The sequence below is a fragment of the Metopolophium dirhodum genome, chromosome 5, assembly GCF_019925205.1.
Source record: "Metopolophium dirhodum isolate CAU chromosome 5, ASM1992520v1, whole genome shotgun sequence".
Taxonomy (NCBI): domain Eukaryota; kingdom Metazoa; phylum Arthropoda; class Insecta; order Hemiptera; family Aphididae; genus Metopolophium; species Metopolophium dirhodum.
In genome coordinates, this window is record NC_083564.1 from 16286623 (window position 1) to 16312864 (window position 26242).

Below are 26242 nucleotides of genomic sequence, written 5' to 3' on the forward strand. Positions count from 1 at the left end.
ACTCCTCCAATTGTAGTCTCCACCTTGCCAATCGGGATAATGGGTCTTTTAAATTAAATAGCCATGACAAAGGCCTATGGTCCGTAAGAATTGTAAATTTTCTACCATATAAATACGGTCGAAATGTTTTTACGCCGAATATAATCGCCAAACATTCTAGTTCCGTTGCCGAATGATTACATTCCGCCCTATTTAAAGTTCTAGAACTGTAAGCTATTGGTAAATCCGATCCTATTTTACCTTGAGATAATATTGCACCTAGCGCCCTACCGCTAGCGTCTGTCGTTAGTATAAATTGTTTTGTAAAATCCGGATATTGTAGAATTGGTTCTGAACATAATATTTCTTTTAATTTATCGAAAGCTTTTTGACAGTCTTCGTCCCAATTGAACTTTACGTCTTTTCTTAATAATTTCACTATTGGATTAGCAATAGCACTATAGTTTTCTATGAATTTTCTATAATACCCACTAAGTCCTAAAAAACTTTTTATTTGTTTAACGTTTTTAGGAACCGGAAAATCTTTTACAGATTTAACTTTCGCTTGGTCCGGTTTGATTCCTTCGTCACTAATTACATGACCTAAACATAAACATTCCCGTTGTAAAAAACTACATTTGTCCGGTTCTATTTTTAGATTGTGTATACGTAATCTCTCGAATACGTTTATTAATTTTTCATTGTGGTCTTGTAAATTTTTAGCATACACTATTATGTCATCCAGGTATACTAAACACTTCATTCCTATTAACCCTGATAACACGTTTGTCATCATTTTTTGAAATGTCACCGGAGCTGAACTTAGACCCATAACTAATCGTTTAAATTGATAATGCCCTTGTCCCGTTGAAAATGCCGTAAGTTCTTTTGATTCTTTAGCCAAAGGTACCTGAAAATACCCCGATTTCAAGTCTATCAAACTGAACAGTTGACATTGTCCTAATTGGTCTAATATTTCCGTTATATTTGGTAATGGGTGAAATTCATTTAAAGTTACTTCATTAAGTGCCCTAAAATCGATAACTATTCTGAATTTTTGTTTTCCCGAGGCGTCCTCCTTCTTTTTGACTAATATTAATGGTGCGTTAAACGGACTCATTGATCTTTCTATGATTTCATCTTTCATCATTTGACCTATTTGTTTTTCTATCTCCGGTTGTTGTGAAAACGGTAAACGATATGGTTTTTTATAAATCGGTTTCAAATCCTTAGGAACCTTTATTACGTGTTCTGCTGCCGTAGTACACGTAAGATTATCCCCTTCTAAATAGAAAATGTCCGCGTAATGTTCACATATTTTTATTATCGAATTATATTCGTGAACTTGAAGATGATCAGTACGTATCAACGCCCTGACCCGACGCGAGCGTTCAGTGTCAATTGTGTTTATACACCGTACGCTATCTGTCAAAACATCCGTGTCGTATGAAATATTACGCACTTGACCTACATTTATTTCCTGCGTCATTTCAGATATATTTAATATGCTTATTGTAGTTTTGTTGTTTTTGACTGTATTGTAAATATTCGCGCAATATACGCCCGGTATTAATTCTTGTTTATTAATTAAAATATTTTTATTATTCATTTCTTCATCGGGTATATCGATTTGTACTATTGTTTCTGAGCGCGGTTTTAATGTAAAACAGATGTCACTATCGCTTCCGGTTTTATTATTATTTATTGTTAGCGTGTTATTAGCGACGTCTATTACTGCATGATTATCTATTAGAAATTCATTACCAATAATTCCGTCTGCCAGAATCGGAAAAATATTGCTTACAACATAAAATTGTGTTTCGAATGCTTCATTATTAATTATTAATTCTATTTCTGTTTTTCCTATTGTAGAAACTATTTTTTCATTGATGCCTTTCAAATAAATTTTTTCGTTTTCGTTAATTTCAGTGTTTCCTTTTAATGCATTAATTTTAATTATATTTAGATCCGCCCCAGTATCGACTAATAATTTGATTTGATTCTTATTAAAACTGGGTGATTCTAAAGTAATGTGGTTGTCTATTAATTTTGCTGTGATGTGAAAAATCCTGTGTGTGGGTCTTGAACTATTTCTTGGACCAATCTGACTCCCACTGGTGATGGTCCGTTGGCGTTTCCCGACGTGCTTCTTTCGTTTTTCTGTTTTGTATAACAGGTTGAAATTTCATAACCTATCTTATTGCAGTAACTGCAAAGTACACCCTGAGTATTGTTATTGTCCCTACGAACATTATTGCTGTTGTTCGCATGGCGCGTGCCGTTTACACGATTATTGTTGTACGTATTTTGTTGCGCATTAGGTCGATTGCTCCAGCAATCTCGTGCTATGTGATTAGATCTACCACAAGTGTAGCATCCGGTGCTTCGGTTAATATTATTTTGTTGTACATTATTGCCATTGAAATTCCGTCCATAGCCGTTTCCGCCTCGTTGACCGCCGCGATTAACCATGTGTGAGCCATATCCGCTCTGATTATTATTCCCATAGTTATTGCGGTTGTTGTGATTAACATATCGGTTGTTATACCCGTTGAAATTATTATTTCTATTGTTTTGATTTGAATTACCGTTTCCTCCGCGATTAACTGCGTTATTTGTATTACCACCATTTTGTCGTTTTTCCTCGTTATTGACGTCCGCCTGTTTTCCATTACCGATTTGTCTCTGCAACTTATCCATTTCTACTTTTGACTCATATTCGAGCATCTCATCGATCGCCGTTTTGAAACATTGTTCCAATGTACTGGGATTTCGACTTTTCAATACTGTATATAGGTGATGAGGTAACCCTGTCATAAATATGATCATTGCCTGTTTCTTAGTTTGTTTTTTCACTATATCTGCCTCGGCCTGAGCTAGACCTATCGTACTTGCCGCGCAGAGTTTATAATATAACTCTTCGATTCTACTAGCGAATTTTGCCACACTTTCTCCCTCGACCATACGTGCCGTGTTCAAAGCTATTGATAGGGCCCTCTCCGATACTTTTTGTTCGAATGCCCCTTCTAATATTGTTTTTATTGCTCCCCATGTTTCTAAATTTCGATATTTTGTTACTTCTAACGCATTTCCCGTTAACTTAGAAGTAATTATTTTTAATAATATCGGTGTATCTGCTTCCGTTGTTTCTTTAATTGCGGTTTCACAAATATTTATAAATTCGGCTACGTCCTTTTTGCCCGTGCAAATAGGTATCATAGCAATTGCTTTATCTAAATCCATTTTACTCATTTTTTTCTTAACCACTGACTCTAACTGCACGTGAATTACGCTTGAGTCTGACCTAGTACCTAAACGACCTACGGTTTGTTTTCGTGGCGCGGTACCTATCTGTTCTGTTAAACTATGTGTTCTTACTAACTTTTTCTTAACAGTTTTAACTATGTGTTTCCTAGTTCGTTCTAAAAATTCTTTCTTTACAGCGTCTTTTAAAACTGCCTCTTTTAATTCTTTCCTAGATTTATAATTTTCAACTTTTATTGAACTGTCCGCAGAACTAGTATCAATATCTGAACTATCGGATTCTGACATATATTTATCTAAACATTACATATATATAATTTTTTTAATAAATTATATCTACTAGGTACTTATAAATTATATCTACTAAATTTATTAATATCCTATCCGCGTGAGTAATTACCAAAAGTATTTACTCTACATGTATATACTATTATTGATTTATAAACTAATAATACGTAACTACCGTCACCAAAATTAATAATAAGTAAAAATTTATTACTTATAAAATAAATTATCATGCACAAATATTAAAATGAAATATACGTAAACGCGCGTCGTACGTTGGACATGGATGAGTACCTATCTAATAACACGTAAAACGTTCGACCGCCTATGTTACGCGTGTTAAATTTCGATACGGTATCCCCTCACCCGTTTCCCTCGCCCTGTTCCGCGATGTTTTTTTATGCGTACGCGCTCGTACTACGCTCGAATATTATAACGAAAAATTCCCCGGTTAGCTACTCCGTAAATCCCTCTAATAATATTCGACTTCCTATCCCCTATTTTTATAGACTATAGACTATAAAAGTATTATTACTAATTTTTCCTAAATGATTTAATTTCCTAATTTACGCGCTTTACCATTTAATCTTCTAAACACTAACAATTTTTTTTTTTTTTTGATTTCTAATAATTATTCTATCAACTTATTCTTAGTAATGTTATACTATTTCTTACCCTAGGGCCCTTATAATTAATCTCCCTTTTTTTTTTCAAAACTTTTCAAAATTTGACGTCAATTACTTTAACAAGGTCATCTACTGCCTTTTAATTCAAAATCTCTTTTTTTTCCAATATATATCACTTAAATTCTCTCAACAATTATATTTCAATTCAATATTTCACTTTAATCAATTATTCTCATATATAATTCAAAAATGCTACGCGCGTGCATCAATTTCCTAGATCAGCCTATCGCCGTCTACTTTAATTTATTAGATCAGTCCCCGCTGTCTATCACAAAATATCACAAAATACTTAGGTCAGTCCCTGCTGCCTATCACAAAATACCATAAAATTCTTAGGTCAGTCCCTGCTGCCTACCATAAAAAATATCAGATCGGTCCTTGCCGTCTATAAAAATCCTAGATCAGTCTACAGCTGTCTATCATAAAATACGTATATAGTTCTTCCCAAGCTTGTTTCCTATTTTTTTTTCTTTATTTATTCGAATATTTTTCCCTAATATTTTACACCACCACCAAGTATAAAATAAACGCTGATATATATGTATCAACGTGAGACGTGCACTTCAAGCTATACAATTTTAATTTTAATTATCTATCTTCACTTAATTAATATACTCACAACAACGTTGTTGCCACTGCTGTGTTCATTTTCTTGATTGACTGCTGGCCCGTCTTGAATTGTTCGTTGATTCCGGAGTCGCCTTGGTTGATCAGACCTCAACTGTTACCTCCGTGGAGCTGCTTGACGTGGTGTAGCCGCTGCGTCGGTACTGGATCTCCGAAGTTGAATGTAGCCGCCTTGACTGCTAGACTCGCCTTTGGAAATTTAAATCCGCCGCTTTGACTGCTCGCCTCGTCTTGAAACTCCTTGAACCTCCTTTTTCGACTGCGCCAGTGTAATGTTCTCGACAGCTTGGTACCTACTATCGTAGTTCTAATAGCAGATAAGTGGCTGCCGAGATATTATCGTTGCGGGTCGCAGACAATTTGTTTGATGTTGTAGTCGTGGTTGATAATAAATAAAAGACAGTTGTTGTTTTATTGTGAATTTTATTATATTGTTGATAATTTTTCTAAGTCCAAAATATGCTCGTACAGAGTGGCGTGAAGGTGCTTGCACTAATGGATGGTAGTACACGTCTGAAAACAGGCCGATTCGGGCTCCCTTATATATGAAGTTCCCCGTACCCCCTGCCTATAGATACTGTATCTCGGCTCACGGATGTGATGTGTGTGACCAGCGTTCCGGCCCACGCATTTTATGACTTCCTTATATTTCTACGTATTGCTAAAAATGCTAATCTATGATTCAATTGAATAATCATTCTACTCTTTTATATTTCTATATTGAACTTTGTCGCGTACCGCGTTGTAATTAAATTAACCATTATTTTATATTTTTATATTTGAATATTGTCGTTCACAGGACTCCCCGAGTAATTATATTATTCAGTGAGCCTGTCTTCTCATGCTAAACAGTAGGAAATCCTATTTCCGTTTCTAATATCCGATTTATGCCGAATTACAGTATAGCTAATCTATAGTATAGTATAATTACTATTATATTACAATGGTGTTGTTAAGTAGTAACTGGCTTACTACAGTAATATAGTAATCATTGAACCACAAGCTCAGTACTTGGCAATAAGCGATACTAATGAATATAATTTTAGTCTAACCGAAAATCAGTATGAAAAATGTGAAACATTGTTCTCTTTTAAGTTATGTGTAAATCCTGAGGCAATCAGTAAATTTATACACCAGGAAAATTGTGAGGTATCTTTGTACAATTCCCCGTATCAAACGATAGGAGCGTGTAATTTCAAATATCTAAGCCTAAATACTACAATCTGGCATAAGCTTTATCTGCAAAACGCGTGGTTATATTATGCATTTCGCAGGCAGTGACAGTAACATGCTCACAAAACTCTAGCAGAATTCTACTAACGGGTACAGGAAAAATTCAAATTTCCGATAATTGCGTTATATATACAGAAAATCTGATCTTAACAACATCGAGAACCCTATCATCAGAAATTCATAAAGATTTCGTTCCAGAAAATCCAAATCTGCACGCAATGTTAAAAATACCAGAATTAATTGACAGTCATGTCCCCGAGCAAATAGATACAAATAAATATTTTAAAAATTTTAATCAGTTAGCTGAAGATGCCGAAAAACTGAAAGAATTATCTAAAATGTACAACGATACCAAAATATTTGTAAATCCAGACCATCATTTTATTATAGTTTATATTATTGTCATTTTAATAATAGCAGTAAGTCTGTACATGTTGATTAAATATAAGTGTAATCTACCCCGACTCTACAGACCGGAAGTAGCAGAGTGTGTGCAACCCATACACTCCTCTACAAATTCTAAAAGCTTCAGAGCATCGGAACTCACGGATGAAGTGAAACGTGGTGATCATTAGACCCCCATGTTTCATGTAGTCCGGGGGGTGTTGTGAACCCCTGTCTGTATGCTATATGCAGTATAATATATAGTAATAGTATTATATAGAAAAATGTGTAAGCATATTAATATGTGAACAGGCAGAGTCACACGGGCTAAGGAAATTCGCTGTGTGGACAGTTTTGAGCCCGAGCGAGCCCCTACCGTGTCTCGCTGTCTGTATAAGAGTTAGTGTAGTACTGTCAGACCATCGAGCAGAACCTCTGTTAATCTTTTAACTCTAATTATTTAAATCTAAGTATTCTGTACAACTGATTATATTAATAAAGTATTAGTGATAACTCCTACACCACGTATTTCTTATTAGCGAACAAACTCGGATTTGGAGACGTCCATAACAATACATAAGATTCACAGTATCTACTTAGGTTAAATTCAGCTTAACTCAAATGTTTACTTTAAAATTGTACAAAATTATGAATTGAGTACTACCTGTCAGCTGATATGAACGACATAAATAATGGTGAATATGGAAATGTTTTTCACAAATAACATTACTGTCAATATATTGTCAACCTCAAGAAATTTCAACCATTCATTTTTAAGGACTTTGTCTTTCGGAATGGTAAACACTGATAATTTTTTATTATTATTGCAACCAAATAAACAAATATTGTTTGGCATAGTTACTCATAGGTGGAAATGGGGTAGGGGGGTTGGGGGGACTTAGTCCCCCCAAATATTGTAATAGCCCCCCCCCAAAAAAAAATGTTGTCGTCTTTATGTAAAAATATATGATATATATATTTACTAATTGTACAGTACTTATTCGCGAATGTTGTCGTACGTTAGTGCTTATCGAGAACCTCCGAGAAACATTATATAATCGATAACGTCATAATATCTTTAAGATTATTCGAGAACAATCGAGAGCGTTATCTCGCATCTATATATATCAGAAAAATTAAACCGTCAGTAACTGACGGTTTAATCGCAGCATAGTCCCGCACGTAGTAACACGCGTCGCATTGTAAACGAGTCCGCCGCCGCCACCGCCGTTATAACTAATGTGTTAATCTGTTTTAATATTGGCTACTCCCTAATTATTTTATATTTTTATACCTCGTATTTTTAAAATGTTCTTTAACCGTTGGTGAGCCTTAATAATAAAATAATAATAAATAATAAAATGTCTAAAAAAACTACATATTATGATATTTTTAATGTAAATAAAAAACAAAATAATCTAACACACGAATCACCAACTGTTTTAAAAGACCAACTGTGTTTAACCTCAACGCCCATTACAACAGCTACAGAAACTACCACTACAGTGAGTTGTTACGTTCTGCCCCTTCAGGGATTCACTATGTAGATGATTTGAAAATAATAGTAGTCAAATTAGATATATAAATACAATGTTTTATTAGAACAAAATGGAATGTATAGTATCGTCGTGGTAATAGTAGTAGTAGTAGTAGTAGGTTAGGTCCAGGTACATCTGTCTTAACTGTGTTCCCAGCCCTCCTATATATGATGTCGGTTCTTTTGATGGATCCTGTGCATGGACGGGGCGTCCTTGCGGTAGATGTAGCTGGTTCAATAAGTTGTTATTCTCGCAACCATCGCCTCGTAATGATAACTTGTTGTTGGCCGCTCCCTTGATTAGCTTTCCAAAATAGAATGTGGTTTCTAACTATGAGGTTACGTCTAGGAGATCATAACAACTCAAGGAGAACTGCCTCTCCGAGTAGAATAATACTTATACACTAACACATGAATTTAGTACGTAAAGCTATTCCTTTACAGAGTGTAAGTATTTCCACGGTTGAAAAGGAAATACAAATACTTAAGCCTATTTTGGATGATCTGGGAACATTAGTTTCTAGACCGGCCCAGCCAATATTAAATGTAAGTTAACTTTTTATACCTATTTAAATAATAATAATATCTTTAAATTATGGTTTATGATTTCCTCTAGTCTTATCCAAAATCTAAATTTGGCTTACAAAATCGCAGCTTTAACTCATCTTACTTTGCTAAACATGATTGGCTTGAATATAGTATTGCATTAGATGCTATTTTTTGTTATGCTTGCCGTATTTTTAGTGATGGTAGAACACAATATGAAGATGTATTTACTGTCTCTGGTTTTAAAAATTGGAAAAAAGTAATCTTTGAATAAATATTCAATTTAACTTTTATTAAAAATGTATGTTATTCATTAACGAAAAATTGGGTATGCTATCCTCATTTTAGAGTTAAGTGGGTCAAGAGGGGCTAAGAAAAATAAAGCATGTAAATTAGAAGCCCATTCTTTTATTCAATTTCATTTAACATGCATGACCAAGTGGAAAGCTCATCAAAATACTCAAATTACAGGAAGTGTTCATGCCCAATTATCAACCCAGCATAAATTACTTGTAGAAAGCAATAGAAAATATATGAGTACACTTATTGATATAGCATTATTGTTAGCTAGTGAAGGTTTGGCTTTAAGGGGCACGATGAAAGTTCAAACTCCTTAAACCAAGGTAAGTTATTACAATTATTACATACAATTATTAATAACTTTACTGTTTATTATTATGTTAATATTTAAAAAATAAACATTCCAGGAAACTTTAAAGAAATTTGTAAATTACTCTCTAAAAATAATTCAGAATTTAATAAAATATATTCTAGTCCCACCAATTACACAAGTCATTTAATGCAAGATGAGTTATTACATTTATGTGCTGATGATGTAAGGCAAAAAATAATAGAAGAAGTTGAAATTACTGGAGTGTTTGGGTTGATGTGTGATGAAGCAAAGTAATACCTATTCAATTGTATACCTATTAAGTTTTGTAGGGTTAAATTATTCAGAAGCATTTACTGGTGTCTTTACCTTTAGTATTAAATATTGTTTGGAAGAGAAATATTTTTATTTTTTTAAGATTTTTCAAAGAAATGGCTGTTTGCATATGTTACACAGTTGTATTAGATTTATCCGAAAGGTTTTTAGGTTTTATCGATACTTTTGAAAAACAAGATGCTGAAAGTCTTTATTGTCATATTCTTAAATACTTTAAACACTGCAATTTAAATAAGGCTCAAATTGTTACCCAGTCTTATGAAGGTGCCAATGTAATGGCAGGAAAATTTAATGGTATTCAAGCAAAAATAAAAAACCCCTTTCCCTATGCTATATTCACACATTACATGGCACATAGGATGAAGCTAGTAATAATAGATATGTGTAAACATTTAAAAGTAAATATAAGTACTGAGCAGTAGGTATAAATTGCAAAGTATTAATGTACACATTTAATAACTACTAAAGGAAACCAGACATGTATTTAATACTTTGGAAGCTTTGTATGTTCACTTTTCACATCCAAAAAAAAAAATAAAAACTAATTGATATGCAAGCAAAATTATTAATAAAAAATAAATCCATTATACGGATGAGTGATACCAGATGGAATTGCAGATATAGAAACTGTGAAGCTGTATTAAATAGCTATGGGTGTATTATTGATATACTAAAAGAAGAAATTGAAAAAGAAGTTGATAAAAGTGTTAATGAATCAATAGGTTAAAAAAATTATTTATTATTATTTAATCTGAATTTATATACTAAACAAAATTTCAGGAATCCTTTCTAACCTTGAAAATGGGTCCTTTTTGGTACACTTGTTCATTTTACATAATGTATTGTCAACTATAAACATACTATGTAATAAGTTTCAAGAAAAGATTGCTACATTGGGAAAGGCAAATGATATAATAAAAGGAGTTATACAAAGTCTGAAAGAGGCAAGATCAAATGAGGGATTTAATGAGATATGGAAAAACATTCAAAGTTTTGCTGAAAAATATAACTTATCTTTGGAAATCGCCTATGAAAAAGAAAGCAAGTATTTTATTTTATTCTTAAATCTTAAGTAAATATTATTTTAACTGCGCATATTTATAAGGTACCTATTATTTTAGGATCAAAAAGAAAAAGGTTTTGTTTTGTCAACAACCACTGGTGCAGAATGTCAGTCTACTGAATCTGACTCAGTTGAAACTCATTTTAGAGTTAATGCTTATTTCAAAATTGTGGATGCTGTTATAGTTAACATGGAAAAAAGATTTTCAACTGAGAGCTTACAAATGGCTTCTGCAGTTGATAATTTCTTAAAATTAAACTTTAATGAGAGTAAATTCTTTATTGGACATTATAAGGTATATACTATTTAAATAATGTGCATGATATAAATAAATTGATTTACTTCAAAAAAATATTTTCAGGACTTGTTGGGCATATCTAAACAAGATTTAAGATCAGAAATGACAGTTGCCAAAAATTGTATTAAAAGTTCATGCGATAAAAATGTTTTTAAGCTTGAAGATATAAAAAAATATGTCCCAAAGCAAGTCTACCCAAATGTGTACAAATTGTTGCAAGTGGCGATCACTCTTCCAATTAGTTCATCAACATGTGAGCGTTCTTTTTCGGCAATGAGACGCTTAAAAACATGGTTAAGAACCTCTATGCTTCAAAATCGTTTCAACACAATTTCAATACTTAATATTGAAAAGGATATTGTAAAACATATTGAAAATGACTCCATCATCAACAAATTTGCAAGAAAATATAGAACAATTGTGTTACAATAATTTTAATAAACTTTATTCTTTTAATGGTCTTTTTTTGTTGTATTTATGTATACTTATAGGCTGATAAAATGCTTTCAGATTCAATTCAACAAAATATGCGACATAATGTGTTTTTTTGTTTTTCGATATCTATCAAATTATTTAAATATAGTTTTTATTTTAGTTTAGCCCCCCCAGAAATTCTAATGGATTTCCGCCTATGTAGTTACTCAACAATTAAATATATTGAAGTAACTAAAACAACAATTGAATTAGAACAAAAAACAAAAGGCAAAAATAATGCAATTGGTACACCGTCTTAAAAAAAATCTTTTAAGACACTGAATTGGTATGTAGATATAATTTATTTTGTGATTGTTCATCCACGGGTTATATTAAAATAACATTATTATTTCCATATAACCCGTGGTTCAATGGTTGATTTTGTATTTTGGCGGAATCTTGAGCCAAAATATTAAAGTTAGGTTCTAACCTCAAATAAGTATAACGTACCGCGCTCATGAGTCAAATTTGAACTAATCCTGCCCCATTAAGCGGACCACTGATAAGGAGTAGTTGTCGGACCTTATCTTCTAAGACCGTGGACCCAACTGTCCCATTCCTCGATGATCCAAGGTTTATAGATTATAATAATTAATAATTAAAAACCTTGACGATATTCTACAATTCTACATCGTGATCTGATACTACGTTTAGGGTATAGAGTAATGGGCATATTTGTGACATATAGTATTATTACATTACTCTATGTGAATATGTGATATAGATAATACCACAGAATAGATCACGGTGATGACAAAATAGTTTTATATATATTATACTATTTTGTCATAATAACGGTATTCTAAGACCGTGGAATAGATTTATTATTTGGTTCTATGTGGTGGTATACGCATTAAAACTTTAGGAACAAGTGTAGTTTTCTTCCCAGTTCCCAAACGATTTTTTGATGCTAAACGTGTTGCAGAAATCAGAATTCACCTACCTATCTTACTTACTTTTAATGTCTTTGTTAATACATCAAGTAAAAATGAATTGTAGGTTTTACGTTTTTATTAACAAAACAAAAAATTACCTAAGTAAGATAAGTAAATTCTGATTTCACCAACACGTTGAGCATAAAAATGTCAACATTTCATAAAAAAAAAACTCCAAAAAATGTAAATTCTTAGTATTTTAATATATCTGTGTATACGCTACACCACCGAATCGTTTATCGTTATAAAGTTTACTTGTTTATAATTTTATTGTGTTGTAAATATTAATTGTTAAATGCCATACGATAGTAGTAATAATAATTATAACCACCGAATTCACCATCGACGAGACAACGACACGCCAAGAATTAAAGAATCGCTGCTCTTACACAGAGTCATGGCTAATTATATTTAGCCACGCACAGAGTCACATACGTACAGACATACAGTCCTACACGTGGTTAATATAATCATCGTCGCTCAAGCTGCAGTGGTAGGAGTCTCGTCTCCTTGTTGTGACATCAGACGCTGTAGTTTTTGCGTCTTCGTCATTCAGCTGTGGTCGACGTAGAGCGTAAGCCGTGTTACAGTCGACCACGGAGTCTTGCATCTCATCCTCGTCAACTAGTTGTAGTCATCGTCGGAGGATCAACGCTGTCCCGGGTACAGATTCAGCTTCCGGCTTCCGGAAAGTCGTGGACCTCCAATTACAAATCGGTGGTGTCACCAGGAACCAGGTTTTTTTCGGTTTAATTTGTAACGTTCGAGGTTGATCTTATGTTTTTTCATCACTTGACGCTGTCGTTTTTGTGTCTCACATAAAATTTACTATTTATTATTTTCATGTGTATTTCCTTAGGTACATCCGACTCATCCGAGGGTGCGTTTCGTGGTGCTTTTGTGACCTTCAGATTTCACTTCGTTGACCAAAAGTGACGTCATCATGTTGGAAATCAAAAACTCAAGTATCTGATGATTGTGATTTTGGCCCCGACGTTTTTGCTAATACCTAACTAGTAAGTTTGCTGTGGACATTTTTTATTTTGGTTACCTCCTACAGACATTTACTTTTAATTATTTACAAACAATTTTTCTGTTAACTTTAGAACATTATGTAATCACTACCTAATCATAAACCTAAACGGGAAATAGATATAATAATCGACGCATCCGTTGAAGGTGTGAGAAAAGAAGGAGCAGTTACTGGTAAAATGTATTACAATTAATTATTTATATTTTGTGCTGAAATGTGCACCGCAGGCATTTAATTAAAGTTAAGTAAAAAGTTAATTTACAACATTTTTAAAGAAATGATTCCTATAACTTTGTTCGGTCACGGTTACGGTTTTATTCCATTGCAAACCTATTCTTTATTCTATTAATTTAATGACTGAAAGAATTTTCACTTCATCTGCGCTTATTTTTTTAACGCACAATTTTTTTTTCCAAATGTTTGTTTTCAAATGATAAAACAATAAAATAGATAAGAACTAAGCTAGAAAAATATTCTAATTTCAAAATAAATATTAAAGGCAATATACTACTGAAAAATTCATTAATACAAACAAATATATTTAAATTCCAAAATAAATTTGAAAAAAATAAATTACAAACATACATATATTAAAAATAACAATGAAAAACAACTTACAAAACAATTATCTGAAAAACAAAACAAAATTCTTAACATATGTATTCAACTATATTACAATTTAAAAAAAAAAAAATTGAAAAAATTAAGTACAAAAATAAAATTTAAAAAATGATTAAAAGTAAAACTTTGGATAAAATGGCTGAATTCAAACAATAGTTAAGTAAAAAATATTAAGAAATAAAAATATATTATAAATTTATCTGCAGGTATTTAAAATGTAACTTTGAGGAACCGAGTATAAAAGACATAAATTTAGAAATTAATTTTAAAATCAATGATTCTAATGTCTAGTATATAATCAATACCTACATCAAACAGCCATCTAATTACATGTCCCATATGGAAAATGTCAATTGCAGTTTCCCAGGATTTCAAAAATACTAAAAATAATATATTTATTTATAAACATTTAGAAAACATTTTGCAAATGAATATGAAATTGCTCCTTTTGTAATAATAGTCTTTATATATGTTGTTAATTTTTTTATTTTTACAAGCAATATACAATCTGTATCATTAGATAAAATAAGAATATAGGCTATAAGTAACAAATACGACAGGTAACAATATTTTAACGAAAGGTGACACCCATTGATGACACTTTCTATGGTTACTTAATTATTATACATTTAATTATTTTTGTTTTATACCTACAGTAGAAACCGTTTATAATGACACCGGTTGTAATGACATAATGGGTGTAATGACCTTAGATTGCAAGTCCCGGCAAAACTCCTATATTGTATGTACTAATTTGTATCGATTATAATGACATCTGTATAGTGACTATACGGATGTTATGACAGTTATTTTTTGTTATATTGGAAAAATATTTTATCTATAATGACTTTACTTAATCGAAGGTACTATTACAATACCGATAATACCGATAATTTCATCGTTGTTTAGTCGTCAGTTTTATTTTATCGTCAGTGTACGGGTAATCGTCGTGCGGTTAAATGTGTTTTGTGTTCGCGTGTTAAATTGTATTGTGATATTGTAAAATGAGCAAACGAAAGCAATTCACCATCGAAGAAAAGGCAAATGTCATTTTTCGTTTAAAAAAAGGTGAAAAAAATTCCAACATAGCTAATAAATTAGGCGTAGGTCACTCTACAATTTCCAACATATGGAAAGCTCAAGACAAAATCGAACAAGAGTTTCAAAATGAAAAATTATCAGTTAAGAAACTCAGAAATTGTACACATACAGATTTAGATAATGTTTTATTACGATGCTTTAAAAATCAAAGAAATCTATGCATTCCAATTAATGGACCAATTCTTCAACAGAAAGCCAATGAATTAGCTGAAGGCCTTGGTAATCATAATTTTAATTGTTCCACTGGTTGGATTCAAAGATTTAGAGCGAGGCATAATATTGTGTTTTCAACAATAAGCGGAGAATCAAATTCGGTCAATACTGAAATAACACAAAATTGGCTCGAAAAAGTATGGCCTAAATTACGAGAAGGATACACAGATGACCAAATTTATAATGCAGATGAGACTGGACTTTTTTACAGAATGCTTCCTAACAGAACATTAAAATTTAAAGGAGAAAAATGTTCAGGTGGTAAAATGTCCAAAGAACGTCTAACTGTCTTAGTTTCAGCAATTATGACTGGTAAAAAAATGAAACTGATCATAATTGGAAAATCCCGTAATCCACGATGTTTCAAAAACATCAATAGTGACTGTCTACCGGTAACATATGAATCTAACTCCAAAGCTTGGATGACCGCAAAATTATGGTCTAAAATTTTATTAAATTGGGATTTAGAGTTAGGAAGAAAAAAAGAAAAAATTTTACTCTTAGTTGACAACTGTCCAGCACATTGCACTGTAGCATTACGCAATATTAAACTTGTATTTTTACCCAGTAATTGTACGTCTGTTCTTCAACCAATGGATCAAGGCGTAATAAAATGTATGAAAACTTATTTTCGAAAAAGTTTGGTGCTAAATATGATCAATAATATTGAAAATAAAATTGAAGCGAATATCAGCGTATTAGATGGTATATTAATGATTTTTAAAGCTTGGGGAAAAGTATCAGAGATTACAATACGAAATTATTTTCGTCACGCTGGTTTCAATAATGCAATACCACAACAAACTGTCCAAGGAGAACAAGAAGAAGACATAAGTTTCCCAAGCATAAATGAATATGTTAACTTTGATAATGATGTGCTAACTTCAGAACCATTAAGTGATCAAGAAATTATTTCTTCATTGATTAACCAACCCGAAGAACCTGAGGAAGACGATAATAGTGAAGAAGCTGATACTCCCGATGGAGATTTATCTATTAATGTAGTGTTCAATGCAGCAAAGATGTTAGCAAATTATATGGCTCTGAATAACGTAAGTCCAAAGATAAATTTTGAAGAACTAGAAAAAAAAATAGAGCGTGAATTCTATACTAACAAAGTTCAATCTAAAATAACAGATTTCTTTAAATAATAATTGAACTAATTAATTTAAATGCATATTTGTGTACATAATTAAATGTTTTTTACTTATTTTATTACTTACTTTATTACTTTTTTCTATATTATACATTGCATAAATAAATACATAATAATAATAATATGTATTGAAGTTACAATTTTTTTTTCGTAATTTTGGTTATAATGACAACCGGTTATTATGACCTATTTTCTTTGGTCCCTTGAACGTCATTATAAACGGTTTCTACTGTACTTCCCAATGATGCGCAGATACGTGAATTTGCACATTAATTGCTGTCCTGAGTGCATACTAATTAAAACCCCCCGAGGAAGACAGCCTGGTGAGCTTCACCCCATTACCCCAGGTAAACGACCGTTTGAGGTGATCAACATTGATCACATTGGTCCATTTGTGAAGTCAAAAAAAGGTAACAGTCATATTATGGTGTTGATTGACAATTTAACCAAATATGTTAAGCTATATCCAGTGAAGAGCTGTGGCACAGAGGGAGTAGTGACTAACCTACAGTTATTTGTAATGTCATTTGGAACACCAAGGCGAATTATCAGCGACCGAGGGACGGCCTTCACGTCTAAGGCATTTGAAGCATTCTGTGTCCAGTATGGTATTCGACATACGTTGAACTCGGTAAGACACCCACAATCCAACGGACAGGTGGAACGTGTCAACAGCACCCTAGTTCCGGTAATGCAGTCAACTATGGAGTCAGATCGGACCTGGGATAAACGTAAGTAGTATATGTATGTATGTTCTGGCTCACTTCATATTATATCAATAAAAGATCACAAAGAAAACAATGTGTAAAAAGATCAGAAAATCTAAATGCAATAATAATTAAAATATTTTTCGCAAAACTTATGAAATGCAATAATAATTAAAATATTTTCCGCAAAACTTAATTATTAAAAATAAAAATCGAAATGCAATAATAGTTAAAATATTTTTCGCAAAACTTATGTTATTAATAATTAAATATTGAAATGCCATGATCCCCCAAAATATTTTTAAGAAAATCTAAATGCAAAAAATGTCCTAATGAGGTGGGAGACACCGTGTATCCCACCTTTTATAATCTCATCCAAATATTTTTCCCAAAACATATGAAATGTAATAATAATTAAAATATATTTTAATATAATTGTTCTATCAAAAATAAAAATCGAAATAGCATATTTAATTGCAAAAAAGAAATTGAAAAAATTAATTTAAGTAATTATTATTGCATTTAAACTATCCTAAACAATATTTTTTTTGTGTAAAATTTTGCTTTAGATTTTAAAAGTTATACAATTTTTTTTAAAAAAAAAAACAGAAATTTAAATTATGTGTTGAGGTGTTTCGAATGTTGAGTTGCTGAGCCAATGAAATAGATGTTGTGAGATGTCTTGAAAGTTGAGTTGTAGTGAATGTTGAACTGTTGATCTAATGCCATAGATTTTATGTTGAGGTGTTGAAAAGTGTTTGAGTTGTAGAAACATAGATTTTGCGATTTGATGTTAATATCTCAGAAGTTAGGATTGCTGGAAAACTTGAACATTGCTTGTAAAATATATTAGTGATAAATAATATTATTCATTAACATGTTCCTGAAAATATATTACATTATTGGATGTTATATTACAATTTGCTAGATACAAAAAAAAGAAATTGAGTTTGAATATTTTTTATATTTAAATGAATCTGTAATGCCTTCAATAAATAATAATTTGGAATCTAATCTAGTAAAAACTCCATCTAGCCAAGATTTGTGTGATGGATTAGTGAGTAGATTAAATAAGATATTTACTTATGACAACAGAACTATAAAAATTGTAGGAACTGTAGATCAACCTTGGTTTAGAGCAAAGGATGTTTTAACAATTTTAGGATATGAAGATATATCTACTAAAAAAAAATTACAAAGAATATCATCTATTTTTAAAAAATATTTAAATGAAATCATAAAGGTGGGAGACACGGTGACTCCCACCTCTTTAGGATATAATGAAGGCAAGGAAATTTATATAAATGAGCCTGGACTGTATTCTTTAGTTATGAATTCAAGATTAAAATTAAAATTTGCTGAACATTTTCAAATGTATGTATTTACTGAATTAATACCAAGTATTCGTAAAATAAATCAAAGAAGATATGAAAACGAGATAAGCAGCAGAGACAATAAAATAGATACTTTAGTATTAAAAAACACAAATATAATACATCGTTTAGAGTCTATGGAAATAAGTCAATTTCAAACACAAACTAAATTAGATGATATACATTCCAAACTTAATGACACAAACTATAAACTTGACAAAGCTTTACCTGATCGAAATGTTGATCCAGTTGATAAAGAATTAAAACATCAATATATACTTTTTAAAAATAAATTAATAGATAACGAATACATGTTTTTGAGAGGTCAGGATAAATATATAAGAAATAAAATTAATTTTTACAAGAACAATTTTGATATTATTATAGAACCAAGAAAAAATCCTAACCCTATAGATTTAGTAAACAGACTTAAGGAAAAAATATCACTTATAAATAAAAGTAATTATTCTTATGTTGTAGGTAATTTTAAGTGTTCAGGCGAGTACAAAATATTATCTAATACCAAAAAATGCAAGAAGATTTTAAATTTAAAAAAAGAAAATTCTAAAATATTATATCGAATAAATAAAATAACATTATTAGATTATTCAGAAAAAATGTTTTTAAAATTAATAAATGAATTAGATAACGAAAAATATAATGTTTAAATTGATATTCCATATTTTATTTTATTGCCTTAAATATAACTATTTGATGATTCTAATAATGCCACATTATTAAAACCGATTTTATAGAATTAAAAGATGGAATGTTTTAAAATAAAAAATATAGAATTTTTAAAATGTTTGGAAAAAATCAACAGATTAAGAGACATAGATTTATATAAATTTATAGAGAAATTAATATATGGTGAACTAAGTCAAAATGAAATGGAAATGTATAAAGATTCTATTAGGAAATTAGGTGTTGATGAATTTTTAAAATATATAAAAAATTCCATCCAACCTAAGTGTACACATTCATCGTTGAAAGTTAAAAGATTCCATATTACATCCCTTATGTTGGAGAATTATGTATTATTTATTGAAGAAAGTCAACAGTTTTTAAATGATTTGAAGTTAAAAGTTTTATTAAAAATTATTCCAAATAAAAATATCATTGTTAAGAACGGAGAAATTGTGAATATTATTTTAAATGACTAACCAGTATTCTGTGACATTCGTTGTATTAATTATAATAATATTCATGAATAAAGAAAATTGAATAAAGAAATTGAGTTTGTAATTGGAAAATATTATAGAATATGAAATAGATATGGATTTCAAAAATAAAGACATTCTTAATGAATACAAAAATTATCATCCCTGGGATCAAACTATACCGTACGATTTTTCAAAAAAATTATTTTATTTTCAAAATCCCATACAATATTCAAATTCAACCTACATGCCTTTGGAAGATTATGTTTATAATAAAATCACAGATTTACCAGATTTCAAGAAAGAATACTATATGACTAAAATAAAAAATATTAATGCTCATCTAGCTGTTTTAGATAGACAAATTGAAGACGATTCCATAAGACATTGTGGTGAAGTTTTTGATGCTATGGAGCTTGAAATATCTCTAATAATTTAAATATTATAATTTTATAATTCTAATAATGTTGCATTATTAAAACTTGGATTACACTGTTCAAATTAATGGAACATATATTATTTTATTTACTGACTTATACATATATAACTATACGATAATTCTAATAATGTTACATTATTAAAATTAAATTTTATAGAATTTTATTGCAGGTGTTATCTCGTACATTCCGCAGATCTGTTCATTGAATGTCAGACACCATTTAAGTTGTTTTAGCTGAAAAATAAACTTATTATACAATTAGTAAAATTTATGTATTATAATATTTAAGAATTCAAGACGAATTGAAAGTCCATGTGCCGCTCAATGTCATTATATAATTATTATTCTGAATTAATTTATATATTAGTAAAAAATCTAAAATTTGTAAAATTTAAGGAATCGGAAATCATATTTAAATACCACATATCTTCCTTCGAATCTATTAAAACTATATATAGTGAAAAAATGAACTGTTGTTTTAGATAATGAATTTAAACTAGTTCTACCCGATAGAGGAATATAGATTACCTGAAAAAAGGTTACATTTCGCATTTGATTGCATTTGAAAAATTTTTATAATTTAATTGAATAATATTAACTTATTTTTAATGATCATATTCGTATCTTTTTATTTTTAAGACAATCCTACAATGAATTTAAAAAATCTAATATCTGAAATATTTTATATACAGTTGCATATATGTAATAATTAATTAATTTCAAAAGATGTTTTTCTTGAAAGTATAACCATATAATTAATACATTTAATACAAAATATCTCTGAAAGTCCACATTCCGCAAATATAATGATCTTAATAACGTTTACTCCTTAACATATACAGATACTCGTTTATAGAGTAGATATATTGAGTAACACTCCAGCACGCCTTTATCTTTTCCGTTTTATAGGAAAGTGGCAATAATTCGAAATCGTTATTAGTTATATTATATACCAGCACGTCTTATATTTTCGTTTATAGAATAAAGACAATAATTCAGGTTAATTACACTAACAAAATGTAGACATTCAAAAAACAATTTATATAAATATATATGTTTTTAACAAATATATTGTTTTTGTGTAGAATTTTTATACATTATACTGACATCGTAATAATATTAAAAATAAATGTATGTAGAAATAATATGTAGGTCAACAAATATTTCATTTTAATTATCTATGTGGTTTTATTTTAAAAACATATATGTTTTTAACAAATATATATTTTTTTTACTGAGGATATCCGTAGATATCGTGTGACGTAATATTCCGTCTATCGAATATTCTAGAACAATTTTATTAGTTATTAAATACGATCGACGAGCATAATTAATTCACACTCGCCGGCTGAACTGAAAAGTTGTTGGTCGCATCGCTGGCACTCTCCCTGAAATTTGTCATGCAATAGCGAATTGACGCTAAATCATGACAGACGTAGGGGGGAAGGAGTGTTACATCAAACGACCAACGGACTTGCTGTAACCACGGATGGAAATCCATCGCAGGATTATAGTAAGTATGTAAATATATTTTTATCGAAATATTTTAATAACCAAAATAATTATAATTTTATTAAAACAACTTTGTCGAAAACAGTTTGTAATCCTTGGATTACAAAAGGAATTATTGCTTCTATAAAAATACGTAATAAATTAATTAGAAAAAAACAATCTCTAGGATTGTTTTACAAATCAAAAATTAGGCATTATATCAAAATTTTACGTGAAAATCACTTTATAAAACAAATTAATATTATTCACAAAAAAAATCCTAAAATACAATGGGAATTACTCTGCAATTATTTAAAAATTAATAAGAAGAAAACTGTTATCGACATTGATTGTAATAAATTAAATAATCATTATGTAAATATAGGTCCTAAACTTGCTTCTAAAATACCTTCTGTGGAAGCCAAATTAAAAACTAAATGCAATTATTCTTTAAATTCTATTTTTTTCGAGCCAATTAGTCCAGATGAAATAATATCAAACATTTTTTCTCTTAAAAATAATATAGCTCCAGGTGCCGATAAAATTAGTGTAGAATTATTAAAATCCAAACATTCTATAATCTCTAAACCTTTATCGTGTATGTTTAATTCATTTGTAGAAAAAAATTATTTTCCGAGTGAATTTAAACACGCTGATATTGTTTCTATATATAAAAATATTGGATGCAAATTAGATCCCAATAATTATCGACCAATCTCTTTAATATCTAATATTGCAAAAATTTTTGAAAAATGCATCTATACTAGAATAACTAATTTCTTAAATAAAAATAATTTACTGTCTAGTTCACAATTTGGCTTTCGGGAAAGAAGAAGCACTGAAGACGCAATAACTATATTAATTTCACATATAAAAACAGATAAAAAATATAAGCTTGTTGTTTTCTTAGATCTAAAAAAAGCTTTTGATACTGTTGATCATAACTTATTGTTATTAAAATTGGAAAATATAGGCATAAGGGGAGTTGCATACAAATTACTTAAGTCTTATTTGGAAAATCGAACATGTTGCACAAAATTAGGTAAAAAAAAATCTGTTAAAAAATTAATTACTTGTGGAGTTCCTCAAGGAACTTGTCTTGGACCTTTATTATTTATTATTTATATTAACAGTTTAACAAATATTAAATTAAACGGAAACTTAGTGCTTTTCGCGGACGATACTGCCTTAGTGGTAGATGCAGATAACCCGAAAGATCTATATCGAAAAACAAATAACGATCTTCTAAAAATTAAAAACTGGTTAATGGAAAATAAATTATCTCTAAATATCTCTAAAACGCAATTTATAGATTTTTCGGAAAAAATAGACAAAAACAACAATTTAACAATTCATAATTACCATTGTAAAAATACTTTTAATATTCCAAATATTTGTAATTGTCAGAATCTCGAAATTGTTGAGGAATATAAATATTTAGGTGTTATAATTGATCGTGAACTTACTTGGAAATTTCAATTAGAAAAAATAATTTCCAAAATTAATAAATCATTACCAGTTTTTAATGTTGCAATAGAATCAAGTTTTAAAAAATCTGTATACTCTGCCTTAGTCCAATCTCATTTACAATATGCGATAACTATTTGGGGGGATTCCTATAACTTAAACCAACTTCAAAATTTACAAAATTATATAACTAACAAAATTAATTTAAAAAATGTTGCGTCCATGCAAGAGCTTTTAGATCACAGATTGAAAAAAGAATTTTACGATTTGGATTATTTAATATTACAATATTTTGAAGTATTTACATGTTACTAGAATATTTGTTCACGTGTCGCTCAATATATTATTGTACTATGAGTATTACGAACATTTATTGACCTACTTTAATTTTAATTTTAAATTTTATCAATATTTTTTTACAATTATATTATTTGTACATCACGGTCACACACACTCTTTAAATATCTAACGTTATCGTTCCGGAAATATCTCCAACAATATTCTTGTGGCTAACGGTGTCGATTCAGAATAATATTATAGCAAAAACATTATCGCGTTATTCGCTTCCGTTAATGTAATGTCATTATATGTATCATCGTATATTGTTAAATTAATATAATAATAATAATAATAATAATACTAAATTTAACACTGAACGTTAACGTTAACGAGTCGTTTTTACGTTTTTACGTTTTTATGTTTTTTTACGTTTTTACGTTTTTACGTTTTTATGTTTTTACGTTTTTACGTTTTTACGTTTTTATGTTTTTATGTTTTTACGTTTTTACGTTTACGTTGACGTTACGTTTCATGTTTACGTTGTTACTTTTGCGTTGACGTTACGTTTTTTGTTAAATTTTGGGATTGGAAATTATACTTAAGCATTTTTTTCGTTCGGAACTTATTACAACAAAATAATCAAATTAGTCCGTTGGTCGTTTGATGTAACACTCCTTCCCCCCTACGTCTGTCATGATTTAGCGTCAATTCGCTATTGCATGACAAATTTCAGGGAGAGTGCCAGCGATGCGACCAACAACTTTTCAGTTCAGCCGGCGAGTGTGAATTAATTATGCTCGTCGATCGTATTTAATAACTAATAAAATTGTTCTAGAATATTCGATAGACGGAATATTACGTCACACGATATCTACGGATATCCTCAGTAAAAAAAATATATATTTGTTAAAAACATATATGTTTTTAAAATAAAACCACATAGATAATTAAAATGAAATATTTGTTGACCTACATATTATTTCTACATACATTTATTTTTAATATTATTACGATGTCAGTATAATGTATAAAAATTCTACACAAAAACAATATATTTGTTAAAAACATATATATTTATATAAATTGTTTTTTGAATGTCTACATTTTGTTAGTGTAATTAACCTGAATTATTGTCTTTATTCTATAAACGAAAATATAAGACGTGCTGGTATATAATATAACTAATAACGATTTCGAATTATTGCCACTTTCCTATAAAACGGAAAAGATAAAGGCGTGCTGGAGTGTTACTCAATATATCTACTCTATAAACGAGTATCTGTATATGTTAAGGAGTAAACGTTATTAAGATCATTATATTTGCGGAATGTGGACTTTCAGAGATATTTTGTATTAAATGTATTAATTATATGGTTATACTTTCAAGAAAAACATCTTTTGAAATTAATTAATTATTACATATATGCAACTGTATATAAAATATTTCAGATATTAGATTTTTTAAATTCATTGTAGGATTGTCTTAAAAATAAAAAGATACGAATATGATCATTAAAAATAAGTTAATATTATTCAATTAAATTATAAAAATTTTTCAAATGCAATCAAATGCGAAATGTAACCTTTTTTCAGGTAATCTATATTCCTCTATCGGGTAGAACTAGTTTAAATTCATTATCTAAAACAACAGTTCATTTTTTCACTATATATAGTTTTAATAGATTCGAAGGAAGATATGTGGTATTTAAATATGATTTCCGATTCCTTAAATTTTACAAATTTTAGATTTTTTACTAATATATAAATTAATTCAGAATAATAATTATATAATGACATTGAGCGGCACATGGACTTTCAATTCGTCTTGAATTCTTAAATATTATAATACATAAATTTTACTAATTGTATAATAAGTTTATTTTTCAGCTAAAACAACTTAAATGGTGTCTGACATTCAATGAACAGATCTGCGGAATGTACGAGATAACACCTGCAATAAAATTCTATAAAATTTAATTTTAATAATGTAACATTATTAGAATTATCGTATAGTTATATATGTATAAGTCAGTAAATAAAATAATATATGTTCCATTAATTTGAACAGTGTAATCCAAGTTTTAATAATGCAACATTATTAGAATTATAAAATTATAATATTTAAATTATTAGAGATATTTCAAGCTCCATAGCATCAAAAACTTCACCACAATGTCTTATGGAATCGTCTTCAATTTGTCTATCTAAAACAGCTAGATGAGCATTAATATTTTTTATTTTAGTCATATAGTATTCTTTCTTGAAATCTGGTAAATCTGTGATTTTATTATAAACATAATCTTCCAAAGGCATGTAGGTTGAATTTGAATATTGTATGGGATTTTGAAAATAAAATAATTTTTTTGAAAAATCGTACGGTATAGTTTGATCCCAGGGATGATAATTTTTGTATTCATTAAGAATGTCTTTATTTTTGAAATCCATATCTATTTCATATTCTATAATATTTTCCAATTACAAACTCAATTTCTTTATTCAATTTTCTTTATTCATGAATATTATTATAATTAATACAACGAATGTCACAGAATACTGGTTAGTCATTTAAAATAATATTCACAATTTCTCCGTTCTTAACAATGATATTTTTATTTGGAATAATTTTTAATAAAACTTTTAACTTCAAATCATTTAAAAACTGTTGACTTTCTTCAATAAATAATACATAATTCTCCAACATAAGGGATGTAATATGGAATCTTTTAACTTTCAACGATGAATGTGTACACTTAGGTTGGATGGAATTTTTTATATATTTTAAAAATTCATCAACACCTAATTTCCTAATAGAATCTTTATACATTTCCATTTCATTTTGACTTAGTTCACCATATATTAATTTCTCTATAAATTTATATAAATCTATGTCTCTTAATCTGTTGATTTTTTCCAAACATTTTAAAAATTCTATATTTTTTATTTTA

At 29.5% G+C, this 26242-nt stretch overlaps 2 protein-coding genes across 2 annotated transcripts; both read left to right on the top strand.

Annotated features, from left to right (window-relative positions):
• The first annotated feature begins 7819 nt into the window (after positions 1-7819).
• LOC132944421 (uncharacterized) lies at positions 7820-11280 on the top strand. The gene is made up of 2 exons (XM_061013741.1): positions 7820-7910; positions 10904-11280. Exons 1-2 carry the CDS (start codon positions 7820-7822, stop codon positions 11278-11280), a joined length of 468 nt encoding a protein of 155 aa, XP_060869724.1.
• A 3635-nt stretch (positions 11281-14915) lies between these two features.
• LOC132945562 (tigger transposable element-derived protein 4-like) lies at positions 14916-16376 on the top strand. The gene has a single exon (XM_061015336.1). It carries the CDS (start codon positions 14916-14918, stop codon positions 16374-16376), a length of 1461 nt encoding a protein of 486 aa, XP_060871319.1.
• Positions 16377-26242: the final 9866 nt, after the last annotated feature.

Bases quoted from the DNA above. Each gene is read 5' to 3' on its own strand.
- LOC132945562 (XM_061015336.1), top strand. From the start codon at position 14,916: ATGAGCAAACGAAAGCAATTCACCATCGAAGAAAAGGCAAATGTCATT.
- LOC132944421 (XM_061013741.1), top strand. From the start codon at position 7,820: ATGTCTAAAAAAACTACATATTATGATATTTTTAATGTAAATAAAAAA. The intron at 7,911-10,903 runs AACTGTGTTTAA...CTTCAAAAAAAT, and splicing joins ACCAACTGTTTTAAAAGACC to ATTTTCAGGACTTGTTGGGC.